Genomic DNA, 14,093 nt, shown 5'->3' with positions numbered 1-14,093 from the left:
CTCCAGAGTAGCTGGGACTACAGGCGCCCACCACCACGCCCGGCTAATTTTTTATTTTTTTATTTTTAGCAGAGACAGGGTTTCACCATGTTAGCCAGGATGGTCTCGATCTCCTGACCTCGTGATCCACCCACCTCAGTCTCCCAAAGTGTTGGGATTATAGGCATGAGCCACCACACCCAGCCTAAGTTGGGTAGGTTTTTTAGCTCCTTCAGGATATAGTGCCTCTCCTCCCTTAGCAGGTCTAGCACTTTCTTAATGGGGTTATGTGTGACTTGACCTTAGTTACTGGTCTGTTAGACAGGTGGAAAAGTGCAGGTAGATCCTGAGGAGAGCACGTGTTGCCTTGGAAGGCAGATAATACTTCTTGATCTTCAAGCAAGGGGGGTGGGGTGCTAGTTTCCTGAGGGAGGAGTGGGACACTTCTACAAACCCAGAGCACTCAAGGTGAAGTGGGGTTTTAAGGTTCTCAAGTGCATTGACCCAGATGCCCCATCTAAAGTGTCAGGGTCCTACTTCTCAACTATGCCCCTGACCTTGGTATAGTACACTCACTAGGGCTGAAAACCTTTTTGGAGTTCTTCTGCTCTTATAATTAAATCCTCAGCTTCATCTTCCGCTTTTTCTGCCTTATGCAGCTCCTACTTCCTTTATATGCTGCTAAGGAGGCACACTGGCTTTCTTCCTTAGCCTTTAATTGGTGATTAATCATCCTCAACCTTTCATTTTCTTTCTCCAAAGCACAGGTTTACACCGTCAGTAGCCATCCAATTTCATTGTTCTTAAACTACTATTTGCCCTATATTGTTAAAATGCCTGATAGATTGCACCTACGAGTGCATTGTTCCACTGAGGTTACATCCCACCCATTCCAGCTCTTCACCATTGCTGAAAGTTTTAACATTGTACTGCTATGGCACGCCGGGGCCTGTCAGGGCTTCCCCTGGGGACCTTACTGCTAACTGGCCAGGGGAATGATTCAGCTCCACTGGATCAAACCACATTCATGGGACGTTTTTGTCTGTTTGTTTTGAGACAGGGTCTTGCTCTGTCACCCAGCCTGGAGTGCAGTGGTACAAACGGCTCACTGCAGCTTCTACCTCCTGGGATCAAGCAATCCTCCAGCTTCAGCCTCCTGAGTAGCTGAGACGACAGCTGCTCACCGCCATGTCCAGCACATTTTTTTATTTTTTGTAAAGATACGATTTTACCATGTTGGTCAGGCTGGTCTTGAACTCTTGGGCTCACGCGATCCACTTGCCTCAGCTCCTAAAGTACTGGGATTACAGGTCTGAGCCATGGTGTCCGGCCACACTCATGGGATTTAATTGCCGTTGGAATCAACATCATGCAGGAAAGGAGTAGGATTGAGCAGAAAAAGTTGAACTAAATGTAGTCACAGCAAATGCCTCAGCTTCCGGATCCTAAGGGAGCTCTGGAGCCAGGAGAGCCCTTCAGAGCAGCCCCACCCTGAGCCCTGCATCTGCCAGTCAGTGCAGACGGACCTGGTGAGATGCAGCTTTCTTCAGCTGAGGGCAATTCCTGGAAAGGGATTTAGCTGATAGGTGTTGACAAGTAATGCGCCCAGCAGCTGAGGAAATGAGCGCCGTAGTCCTGAAGAGTGCTGTGCTCTTTGCTGGGATGCTTGTGCCAGTGAGGTGGGGGTGGTGGGCAGAATGAAGGGAATGCTACTGTAAACGCTTTTTATTTTTTATTTATATTTATTCATTTATTTATTTTTTACGACAAGGTCTAACTCCGATGCCCGGGCTGGAGTGCTGGAATGCAATGGCACCATCACAGCTCGCTGTAGCCTTGACCTCCTGGGCTCAAGCGATCCTCCCACTTCAGCTTCCCAAGTAACTGGAACCACAGGCATTTGCCACTATGCCCGGCTAATTAAAAAAAAAAAAATCTGTAGAGATGAGGTTTCAGTATGTTGCCCAGGGTGGTCTGGAACTCCTGGGCTCAAGTGATCCACCCACCTTGGCCTCCCAAAGTGCTGGGATGACAGGCATGAGCCACGGCTCCCAGCTTGGAACAAAACTCTCGAAGAAAAAATTGGCAGAGCTTGTTGCCTGACCAAAAAACAGAGGCTGAATGAGAGAGATGCATTTAAAACAATACGAAACACTAAGGGTTCCCTGAATACTGTTGGACAGTGCAAAATGGGGGAAGTTAGGATACAAATCTAATTCTGTTCTACTGTAAGGCTCATGCCTTTTCACTAGACTAGTGCTGGTCAAACTGGTGTTCCATGGGCTATATTCAGACAGCAGACGTATTTTGTTTGGCTGCACAGCATTTAAAAAATGTAAATTGGCTGCCACTATGTAAAAATTGGAAGAGTTTATATGTAAGTTCAGATCTCTAGCTTCTCTTGAGTAACTAGAAGATCTAGCAACACTGGGTCAACATTCCTGCATGGCAGTAACTGCAGTTGAGTGACAGATACTCTTTAAATGGAGAGAGTATCTCTTATCTGGATAAATGGAGGTGGGTATATGCTCCTTAATTCACCAGAGTCTCTATGCATTACCTTCTTTGGCATTTTTTTTTTTTTGAGGTGGAGTCACTCTGTCGCCCAGGCTGGAGTGCAGCAGCACAATCTCGGCTCACTGAAACCTCAGCCTCCTGGGTTCAAGCAATTCTCCTGCCTCAGTCACCCTAGTAAGTAGTTGGGGTTACAGCCATGCGCCACCATGCCCAGCCTTTTTTTTTTTTTTTTTTTTTTTTTTAGTAGAGATGGAGTTTCACCACATTGGCCAGGTTGGTCTCAAACTCCTGACCTCAGGTGATCTGCCTGCCTCGGCCTCCCAAAGTGCTGGGATTACAGGCATGAGCCACAGCGTCCAGTCTTCTTTGGCACTTTTGTTTAGCATTCCTGCCATACGTACTATGTATGATCTAACAAAGTACATAATACATAACAGGCATTTGGATACTTTTATTTTTATTTATTTTTTAGAGACAGGGTCTTGCTCTGCTGCCTAGGCTAGAGTGCAGTGGTGAGATCACAGCTCACTGCAGCCTCGACCTCTCTAGCTCAAGTGATCCTCCCACCTCAGCCTCCCAAGTTGCTGGGACCACAGATGCACACCACTATGCCTAACTAATTTAAACAATTTTTTTTGGTAGAAGCTGGGGTCTCACTATGTTGCCCAGGCTGGTCTTGAACTTCTAGGCTCAAGCAATCCTCCCACCTCAGCCTCTAAAAGTGCTGGCATTACAGGTGTGAGCCACCACGACCGGCCCATTTGGACACTTAATACTGGTTCAGCAGAACTGAATGAATTTAACTGGAGAGGAAGCTGGGGTGAAGTCTAGGCCTCTGACTGTAATGAGAGGTTTGGCACTGAGGGGAGGCAACAGAACAGGGAGTACAAATTAGGATGAATTAATGACATGCTGGTAGGAGCTTGAGTAAAGGAAGAAGAGCAGAGGGCCAGGGCCTGAAGTTTGGGTGTCTTACCACAGAGCTAAAGAAGAGTGGGCAATGGTAGAATAAACTAGAGAAGAAGAGGAGAGAAAGGCACAGAGGAACTTCAGTAACGGAATGCCAGGGAAGGCAAGGGAGCTGAGGGTTTGGGCAGTTGCGTCCAGTGTAGGGAAGAAGATCAGGGAGATAGACAGGCAAAAAGCCATGCAACAAGGAAGTAGTTAGGGACTTTCAGAGGAAGTATGAGAAAAGGAGAGGAAGGTCATGGGTCTGAAGGTTAGCAGTGCAGTAGGGGCACTGGAATACTATCTTGGGGGTATGAGTGAGTGCTTTTTCAGGGGTCCTACTTGGGAGAAACATAGGTAGACATTCATTTAATATTCATCCATTTCTTTCCAGCATAGTCATCATTCTGACATCATCTAAAAGAAATTAGTATCTGCATTGCATCCTTAAAGAAGAAGGGACCAAAGACATGTCCAAACTGTCTGTCTGTTCTAGTGGAATAAAACATTAATTTAATATGTATTTTGGACAACCACCAACCTAGAGATTGGAAACTTTTCTCAAGGATATATCTCTCTGTATGTGGGCTATTGGCTTTGTGGGTTTTCTGTAGCAAAATTAAAATTCTAGTTTTGTTCTCCCTTATCACCCAGTGTCTTTCTGTGTGGCCTAACTGGCTGATTAGTGTGTGCTTGGAATGTGTAAATTCATTTTAACATTGGCCTAGGGGCCTGTGTGGTAGCTCACCCCTGTCATCCCAGCACTTTGGGAGGCCAAGGCAGGGGGATCACTTCAGGCCAGGAGTTCCAGACCAGCCTGGGCAACATAGCAAGACTGTGTCTCTACCAAAAAAAAAAAAAAAAAAAAAAATTAGCCAAAGCAGGGTGACACTCACCTGTAGTCCCAGCTATTCAGGAGTTTGAGGTGGGAGGATCACTTCAGCCCAGGAGTCTGAGGCTGGAGTGAGCTATGATTGAGCCACTGCAATCCACTGCACAGAGTCAGACCTTGTCTCTGAAAAACAAAAACATTTGCCTAGGTAAAATGTATCGAGGAAGACAAATTTTAAAATTACTCATTCCAGGCCAGGTGCGGTGGCTCACACCTGTAATCCCAGTACTTTGGGAGGCTGAGGTGGGCGGATCATGAGGTCAGGAGTTCAAGACCAGCCTGGCCAATATGGTGAAACACTGTCTCTACTAAAAATACAAAAATTAGCCGGCCGTGGTGGCGCATTCCTGTAGTCCCAGCTACTCGGGAGGCTGAGGCAGAAGAATCACTTCAACCGGGAGGCGGAGGTTGCAGTGAGCCGAGATCGCGCCTCTGTACTCCAGCCTAAGTGACAGGGTGAGACTCTGTCTTTAAAAAAAAAAAAAATTAGTCATTCCAAAGTCCAATGTCAGACACAGATTATCTATTGTTTTGGATGTAATCCTCTTCCTGGAAAACTGGCACAACCAATTACACATGAAATCCTTTCAACTCTGGTATTGGAGGTATAGGAAAGGACTTTGTTTTAGGAGACCCACAGTCTACCTCTATTGTTCTTGGAGTTAAACCACGTTGGTTTACATCCTGACTCTGCCACCTGTCAACTCTGACCTTGGGCAAATCAAGGGTCTGAGGGAGGAGTGCAGGCTCCCAGCGTTCCCACGGGGGTGGGGACGTGACTTATTCATCAGTTGATGAAGATAATGATATGTATTGAAAAGGTTTGTTCAAGGATTTAAATAAGACGATGAATATATTGAATTAATAATGAATGCAAGGCCTTAAAGGTGTTTTGAGGGTGGTGAAACTTGAATCTCTTATCAACTGTGCAAAAGTTATATTAACTTGGATGGCTATGAGTTTTGCAGAGGAAAGCTGGGCTTAAATCCCAATGCTACACCTGGTGGCTAGACCTTGATTGCCACTGGGTCTAGCACTGGGATTTAAGCGACCTCTAAAAAAAAAAAAAAAAATCACGGAATCTCTCTTTGGCCTTCCTTTTTTGTTTCTCAGCAGTCTACCGAGCTACGAAGAACCTGAAAATCGGAGGTCGTGTACCTTATTTTTTCTGAAAGCTTAAGCTGAGAGCACAGCCTCCCCAGATTAGCGGCAGAGATCCGCGCGCCGGGAGAAAGGCTAGCCCCAGGGCGCCCTAACTTCCAACTCCGGGAGCAATCCAAACCCGGAGGCCGGCGGGGGAGGGGACAGCTGTAGGGGGCGGTGGGGATGGGAGTGGATGCTCCCGGGTCAGCTCTGGCACTCGCCAGCTGAGCCCAGCGCCAGTCTAGGTGAGCCCCACGGCGATGAGGGACGCTCGCCAGACGGCCCAGAGGAGTTAGATGACGTCACCTCCAGGAGGACTCGCTTTTTCATTAATGAAACCGGCCGGCGCGGGCGCATGCGCGACAGGCCGCCTTCCCTCCCGCTTCCCCCTCCCCTTTCCCAGCCGCGCTCTCAATCTCCAGCTCGCTCGCGCTCCCTCTCCCCGGGCCGTGGAAAGGATCCCACTTCCGGTGGGGTGTCATGGCGGCGTCTCGGACTGTGATGGCTGTGGGCAGACGGCGCTAGTGGGGAGAGCGACCAAGAGGCCCCCTCCCCTCCCCGGGTCCCCTTCCCCTACCCCCCTCCCCCCAGCCTCCTTGCCAACGCCCCCTTTCCCTCTCCCCCTCCCGCTCGGCGCTGACCCCCCCATCCCCACCCCCGTGGGAACACTGGGAGCCTGCACTCCTCAGACCCTCTCCTTGCCTCTTCCCTCACCTCAGCCTCCGCTCCCCGCCCTCTTCCCGGCGCAGGGCGCCGGCCCACCCTTCCCTCCGCCGCCCCCCGGCCGCGGGGAGGACATGGCCGCGCACAGGCCGGTGGAATGGGTCCAGGCCGTGGTCAGCCGCTTCGACGAGCAGGTAACGGGCCCGTGGCGGGCGGGAGGTGGGAGCGGAGTGGGGGTGGGGACAGAGTGGGTGAGGGGAGGTAGGAGCGGCCGCCTCCCCCGCGGCTGCCTCAGGCTCTGGAGGAAACGAAGGGAAGGGAAGAGAAGGGAAGAGAAGGGAAGGGGGGATAAGTGGGGGTGGCCAAGGCGGGAGGTGAGGGGTAGGAGGGGACAGCTGGGAGCCTGGGCTCCGTTTCCCTCCTAAGTCGGGGGGTGGGGCCTTGTCCCTGACCAGCCTCCGACCCTCCATCCCCTTTATCCCAGCCCTTCCTCTTGGGAATGGGGGTGAGTGACCTGGGGGCGCCTTTGGAGGCGCGCCATCTGGATTTAATAATTACCCCCTTACTTTTGTTTTTGAGCAGAGGTGGATAACGTTTAGGGGTTCTCTCTTCCTCTTCCCTCCGTGACCCTCCTAACTGGGGACGAGCGAACCCTAAGGCCTGTCTTATGTACCCTCAATAGGAGAACGATAACATTCGGCCCCTCCCCCAGTTTCTTCAGCTTCCTCTCCTGGAGGGGGAAGAGCAGAAGAAAGCGGGGAAGAGCAGAGGAAAGCAAAGAAGGCACAGGTTTTCTTACTTTCTGCTCCATCGTCTCATCCTGCCCCGAGAGCTTCAAGTGCACGACGTCGTCCCTCATAACCTGATGACACAGACTGCCTTTTTTTTTTTATTGCCGTTTGCAGTGGAAACCGTGGTTCTGAAATAGCTTCCCCTTCCTTGATAATTGCAGTCTCTTCCCCTCCCCCCCCTTTTTTTTTTTTTTTTTTTTGCCAGCGGTCTGAGGATGTGATGTATTCTCGAGTGAGAATGTTGGGGAGTAAGGGGAGAAGGGTGAAAGGAAAGTGAGAAACTGCTTCTGAGCCACCGACAACAGAGCAAAGCCAGCTGGGATGTGGTCCTGGAGCGGATCATTCTGCTAGTGTTTGTGGTTGTTTTTGACTCTCTCCTGGTTGACAAGAGAACTTTCATTGAGAATATTTGGGATGAAAAAAAAAGTTTTGTAGCTTGAGGAGGTGACTTTTTATCGCCTGAGTTTCACACAATAAATCCTGGGGCTGATCAGAATGCATGCACACATAGCCTTTTGTCAGTAGAAATTGGTTTAACTTTGTGTTGCTGTAGGTAGTTGGGGATGGTTTAAGGGATACTTTCTGCAGCTGTGGTTGCGGTGGGCTTCCTGTGATGGAGGAATTGTTTAAGATTGAGTCAATCTGTTTTGTTTACTGGATATAATGGTAAAACATGGGAGCTGAAGGGGTAGGGGAAGAGCTCTTTTGTTATTTGATACATAAATATTTCTTTACGGGACTCAAAGCGTTTCAGACCTACCTGGAAAATATCTTGGAATAGGCAGAGGAAGTTGAGAAGAAGCTATGTAGATAAAATAGAGTTATGAAGCTGTCAGAGACTTGAAGAAATTGTTTTATCCATTCGTATGCTTCCAGACCCAAAGGCGTCTAAACTAAACTACTAATCCATCTGAGTTTAATGTTACTGCATATAAAAGATTACATTATTGATAGAGCGTTAGATTTAAAACTTGGTAGAAAAGACTCTGTAATTTTAAGAAAGGATTTAAAAGGCACATAGAAGAATCCCAAAGCTGAACCTTGTGGACAGCAGAATCTGGATGTAGGAAATTGAAGGATCCATGCCGCAATTCTCCTTAAATTTTAAAAATTAAAAATTTTTTTCAGTTTTTTCTTAATTTTATTTTTTTACTTCTTACCTGTTCATCTCTAGGCTTATTTACCATATTGGAAAAAGATACTTAAAAGAGGAATGATTTTGGGCTGGGCGCGGTGGCTCACGCCTGTAATCCCAGCACTTTGGGAGGCCAAGGCAGGTGGATCACCTGAGGTCAGGAGTTCGAGACCAGCCTGACCAACATGGAGAAACCTCGTCTCTACTAAAAATACAAAAATTAGCTGGGCATGGTGGCGGGCGCCTGTAATCCCAGCTACTCGGGAGGCTGAGGCAGGAGAATTGCTTGAATCCGGGAGGTGGAGGTTGCAGTGAGCTGAGATCACACCACTGCACTTTAGCCTGGGCGACAGAGCAAGACTCTTGTCTCCAAAAAAAAAGAGGAATGATTTTGATTATATACCCAGTAATGCAAGAAAGTGTTTCTCCTTCTGTCCCTAGCTTTAAAAGACCTTAAGGCTTCGTTGTTTGTTATGCATATTGTGGAATCAAACTCACCACCATCTGTTAAAAATTAAGGACATTAGTTTTTAAAACAGCATTTTTCTGCATTCCTTATGTTGTAATTAAGAGAAAGATATATAGGAGAGATTATTCCTCACTTTCTTTTTTTTTAAGACAAGGTCTTGCTCTGTCGCCCACGCTGGAGTGCAGTAGCTTGATGTCTTTTCATTGCAACCCCTGCTTCCCACATTCAGGTGATTCTCCTGCTTCAGTCTCCCAAGTAGCTGGGATTATAGGTGTGCACCATCATGCCTGGCTAATTTTTGTATTTTTAGTAGAGATGGGGGTTTCACCATGTTGGTCAGGCTGGTCTTGAACTCCTGACCTCAGGTGATGCCCCCGGCCCGCCACCCCCTCCCCCGCCCCGGCCTCCCGAAGTGTTGGGATTATAGGCGTGAGCCAGTGTGCCTGGCCTGTTCCTCACATTTTTCTCTTAGAAAGTTAAAGTCTCTGACCTTGAGATGCAAAAATGTAAAGGTTTTCAGTGTTTAACATAAGGTACTTATATATATTCATTTATTATAGAAGTGATAAATGTTTAATTCAAATTAGCGTTCATCTTGCGGTTGAAAATGTCTTTTAGTCAGAAAACTGAGGCATGGGAAGGTTAAGTGACATAGATCTAATAAGAGCTTCAGTATGAAAAGTAGTGAATGCTTGACCATCAGGGAGATACTTTTCCTAAGTATCCCATAGAATTTGTTCTAACCCATTAAATATATTTAGAAGAGTTTATTTCTTTTTTATTTTTGAGACGGAGTTTCATGATTCTTGCCCAGGCTGGAGTGCAATGATGCGACCTTGGCTACTGCAGCCTCTGCCTCCAGGGTTCAAGTGATTCTCCTGCCTCAGCCTCCCAAGTGGCTGGGATTACAGGCGCCTGCCACCACTCCTGGATAATATTTGTATTTTTAGTAGAGTGCTGAGATTACAGGCGTGAGCCATCGCTCACATTTTTATTGAGGGGAGAAAAAGCCCTGCATGTACTGAGAGATATTTGTATAAGAATCTTAAGAGTTGGCCGGGCGCGGCGGCTCACACCTGTGATCCCAGCACTTTGAGAGGCCGAGGCGGGCCGATCATGAGGTCAGGAGATCGAGACCATCCTGGCTAACACAGTGAAACCCCGTCTCTACTAAAAATACAAAAATTAGCTGGGCGTGGTGGTGGGTGCCTGTAGTCCCAGCTACTTGGGAGGCTGAGGCAGGAGAATGGCCTAAACCTGGGAGGTGGAGCTTGCAGTGAGCCGAGATCGCATGACTGCACTCCAGCCTGGGTGACTGGGTGACAGAGCGAGACTCCATCTCAAAAAAAAAAAAAAAAACCAGAATCTCAATAGTTTCAACTGTTTATAAAACTTTTGAATTTTGGATTATATTATCTGTACTTTGCTTTACTGGGCCCAGGGGGAGTTAAGCTTTTCCTTCTTATTACAGCTAAGAGTTTGCATGTTGGACCACTTACGTCCCCAGGGAGCATGTACATGTCTAAAGATGGCAACTGTCTTTATGATTGCTGTTTTGGTTGGATTTCTAATATTCGGTGTGATTAAAGCAGAAATGCATTTCTAGCCACTGCTGATTACAGACATTGCACTCTGATGGGTATCACTTAGCAACTTAGTGCAGTAGACTCAGTTGAAAGAAATGGATGTGTGCCATATTGACATTTTGAGCTCACATTCTTGTGGGTAATATAAAATTCCTTAACCTGATAATATTGCAGCTAAACCTAGTATTTAGGGTCTAAGTTGAATGACTATTACCAATTTTAGAAGTAATCACCTCCTTGGTTAGGGAAATGACAGTTGCACAGGTGGGCAGCCAGAAAGCTGAATGTTATCAGTTAAATCTTACGTCTCTCCTTAACCTGCCTTTGTGGTGCTAAATAGCAAGTTTCTAATTGAAACTGACAAATTGTAGGTGTGTAGCTTTTTTTTTTTTGAGACAGAGTTTTGCTCTTGTCTCCTAGGCTGGAGTGCAATGGGGAGATCTCAGCATACTGCAACCTCTGCCTCCCAGGTTCAAGCCATTCTCCTGCCTCAGCCTCCCGAGTAGCTGGGATTACAGGCTCCCACCACCACGCCTGGCTAATTTTTGTATTTTTGGTAGAGACGGGGGTTTCACCGTGTTGGCCAGGCTGGTCTCCAACTCCTGGCTTCAGGTGATACACCTGCCTTGGCCTCCCAAAGTGCTGGGATTACAGGCGTGAGCCACCATGCCCGGCCATGTGTAGCTTTTAATTCTGGTTCATTAACCCAGTTTCTAAGCAAATTATAACCTTCTGTGTATCTCACCTAGTTCTGTATGCCCCACTGGTTCCTGTAGAGCTTTATTTCTGAAAGGAAGTGTGGGAAAACTATGGATATTTGAACTTAAAAAAAAAAAGAATTAAAAAGAACTGCATCCCAAAATGATTTGTTGTAAATACGTTCATTTAAAGCAATTGTATTTTCCATATCTGATCAAGCAAAAGTAGTACATAAAAGCCAAAAAACCCCATTTAAAGAACATGTTGTGGAATAAACTCTGATTTTAGAGGTTATAGTAGCATATTTGTTCTCATACATTGAGTGTTCATCTGAATGTACTTTGAATATGCGGTGAGAGATTCACAGTATAAAATGATTGGCAAGTATCTTCAAAATTACAAACCACATACTAATTAGACAAATAGATTTGCAAAACTGAAGCTTTTTGGATTTAAAAAATATCTCCTAGCCTCATTCTTCAAGCTTGGTCTGTAATTTTTATAAGGCCTTACAAGAGTTGAAAATGAGTACTCTTTTATGGTGATGAATTCTTTATGGTGAGTGAGAAATAATGCTTATTCTTCCAATTTTAGTATATGTGGTGCCGAAGTGAGCACAATAATGCTTATTCTTTGCTTCGGAATTTTTAAGTTTATTATTATTATTATTTTAAATTTTTTTTTTTTTTTTTGAGATGGAGTCTCACTCTGTCACCCAGGCTGGAGTGCAGTGGCGCGATCTCAGCTCACTGCAACGTCTGCCTCCCAGGTTCACGCGATTCTCCTGCCTCAGCCTCCCAAGTAGCTGGGACTACAGGCGCATGCCACCACGCCCGACTAATTTTGTATTTTTAGTAGAGACGGGGTTTCACCGTGTTAGCCAGGATGGATCTGAATTTCTTGATGTCGTGATCCACCTGCCTTGACCTCCCAAAGTGCTGGGATTACAGGCATGAGCCACCGTGCCCGGCCCGGAATTCATCCTTTAGAAAAATTTCTTCCAGCTGTTCCTCAGTTCTCTGCACCCCCTTACACTTTCCACCTTATGTGTCTGGGAACTAATTTAGTCTTCATGTTGGCTGCTTTCTTTTCACTTTTCAGGCTAAGATTTCCTTTCTCTTGGAAATCAGACGTTTACTTGGTCCTGCAGCTCTCTCTCTGTGGACCAGTCTTTTTTGTTGTTGTTGTTGCTAGATACTCGCCGCCTCTACTGTTTATCCACCCATTTCCTTTATAACTCTGAAAAGTAGCTCCTGCCTCTGCTTGACTGCTGTTTTCTTGAAAGTGATTACTTCTGGCAAAACACAGTGGTCATTGCTTAGTTGTAATGCCACTGTGATGTTCCACTCCCCCCGGAAACCAATCTCTTGCAGTTCCCAAGACACAATACTTTTCTACTGAATTGGAGTTCCTTAGCGGGGGTGTTAGTTTTGTTCTGCTATTCACTGCCTTTGTCCCTATCCTAGCCATTAGCTTTCCTATAGATCCTTGATTTCCTCATCTGTTGAAAAAGAAATGGCTAGAAAATCTTTTAGATTCTTTCAAGTTTAAATATTCGATGATTTTAATATTCTAACAGCATGTCTCTGTGACCCAGCAGTCTATTGGGAGCTGACCTCACTTAATTTACAAACTCTTTCCCATTATGCGTCTGCATGCACCTATGTTCCAGGCAGGTCACCTCAGTCTCTTCTGTATGTATCATGCTTCTTCCCACTTCTTGGTCTTTATTTCTGCCAGTCCCTGTCTGAATGCTTTAATTCCTCCTTTGTGCTTTTCTAATTCCTGTCCATCCTTCAATGTTCAGCTCAGATTTCATTTTTTTTTGTTTTTTCCCCATGAGGTTGTTTCAGACTAAACTCTGCTATCTCACTTCTTGGTATCCTCGTTACCTGGAGTTTTACAGAACCATACAGTAAGTTTTCTTCCTTTAGGAGGATTGGTTGAACACAGCTTGGCTTTGTTTTCTTTTTTTCTTGTCTTTTTATCAAATGGAGTGTATACTTTCTGAAAAGCAAAGAACGCTATTTGAATTCTCTTCTAGTCACCCCAGTGCCCAGCACAGTCTTAAACACACAGAACATTGATGGAATGTTTTTCATATGATTCCTGGTTGAAGGGTAGACTGGCTAAATAAAAAAAGTGGTACTTTTGGCTTTGTTTTACTGAATTTTACTTCCGTGTTTGTAATAGCCTAGGTCTGGTAAGTGATATTTTAACTAGGAATGAGTAAGAAAATTAGCATAAAGAAGGAATTTATACATATATTTCCTCCCATAGAGCAAACATGTTTTTTGAATCAGGTTTCAGATCTGATCAACTACTTCTGTAATTTTGGATTTGTCACTTACTGTTAGGATATTTTGCAGTGGTATGATAGAATATGAATGTGAAGCACTTTGAAAAGTCTAAAATTTTTCTAATATAAGATTTATATGTTTTCTTTATAGCTTATTATTTTTTTTTTTGTGACAGAGTCTTGCTCTGTCGCCCAGGCTAGAGTGCAGTGTAGCTTATTACTGATTATTGTGTTTTCATTAAATAAGGGAGAGTAGGCCAGGTGCAGTAGCTTATGCTTGTAATCCCAGCACTTTGGGAGGCCCCTGTGGGAGGACTGATTGAGGCCTTGAGTTCAAGACCAGGCTTTGCAACATAGTGAGATGCTGTCTCTAAAAAAAATTAGTTGGGTGTGGTGGCATGTGCCTGTAGTCCCAGCTACTCAGGAGGCTGAGGCAGGAGGATCACTTGAACCCAGGAGTTCAAGGATACAGTGAGCCATGATTGTGCCACTGTACTCCAGTTTGGGTGACAGAGTGAGACCCTGTCTTCCAATAAAAAAAAAAGAGAGCGTGACTAGTCTCTGGATATTCCTTTGTATGTACCTTGGCCAACATATACCTTACTTTAGTATCCATTGACAAGTTCTTTTTTTTCTTCTTCTTCATTTTTTTTTGAGATAGAGTCTCGCTCTGTTGACCAGGTTGGAGTGCAGTGGCACGATCTCAGCTCACTGCAAGCTCCACCTTCCAGGTTCAAGCGATTCTCCTGCCTCAGCCTCCCAAGTAGCTGGCATTACAGGCACATACTACCACACCTGGCTAATTTTTGTATTTTTAAAAGAGACTAGGTTTCGCCATGTTAGCTGGTCTTAAACTACTGACCTCAAATAATCCACCTGCCTCAGCCTCCCAAAGTGCTGGGATTATAGGCATAAGCTGTGGTGCTGGGCTAATATTGTTACATTTTATTTTAAATGTTACTGTTTTTTGCA

General features: G+C 45.7%; 1 protein-coding gene and 1 long non-coding RNA gene across 5 annotated transcripts in view; one reads left to right on the top strand and one right to left on the bottom strand.

Moving 5' to 3' along the window:
• Positions 1 to 1,045: 1,045 nt before the first annotated feature.
• Positions 1,046 to 8,097, bottom strand: LOC129018330 (uncharacterized). Of its 2 annotated transcripts, none has more exons than XR_008495235.2 (4): positions 6,942 to 8,097; positions 4,341 to 4,459; positions 1,986 to 2,078; positions 1,046 to 1,895 (listed from the first exon to the last, which is right to left on the bottom strand). It is a non-coding gene; the product is annotated as an uncharacterized LOC129018330 (long non-coding RNA). The 2 variants fall into 2 exon arrangements; XR_010124648.1 differs by lacking the exon at positions 6,942 to 8,097 and adding an exon at positions 4,551 to 4,796.
• NF1 (neurofibromin 1) overlaps positions 5,819 to 14,093 on the top strand; it is a 282,604-nt gene continuing 274,329 nt past the window's right edge. For all 3 annotated transcript variants that reach the window (XM_063656134.1, XM_054459933.2, XM_054459932.2), the window contains exon 1: positions 5,819 to 6,336. In XM_063656134.1, coding sequence (XP_063512204.1) covers positions 6,277 to 6,336 — 60 coding nt within the window. In that variant the 5' untranslated portion in view covers positions 5,819 to 6,276. The remainder of the gene's footprint in view (positions 6,337 to 14,093) is intronic.

The sequence above is a fragment of the Pongo pygmaeus genome, chromosome 19, assembly GCF_028885625.2.
Source record: "Pongo pygmaeus isolate AG05252 chromosome 19, NHGRI_mPonPyg2-v2.0_pri, whole genome shotgun sequence".
Classification (NCBI taxonomy): domain Eukaryota; kingdom Metazoa; phylum Chordata; class Mammalia; order Primates; family Hominidae; genus Pongo; species Pongo pygmaeus.
Note: the sequence above shows the minus strand (reverse complement) of the source record. Positions and strands in the feature narration are given on the sequence as shown.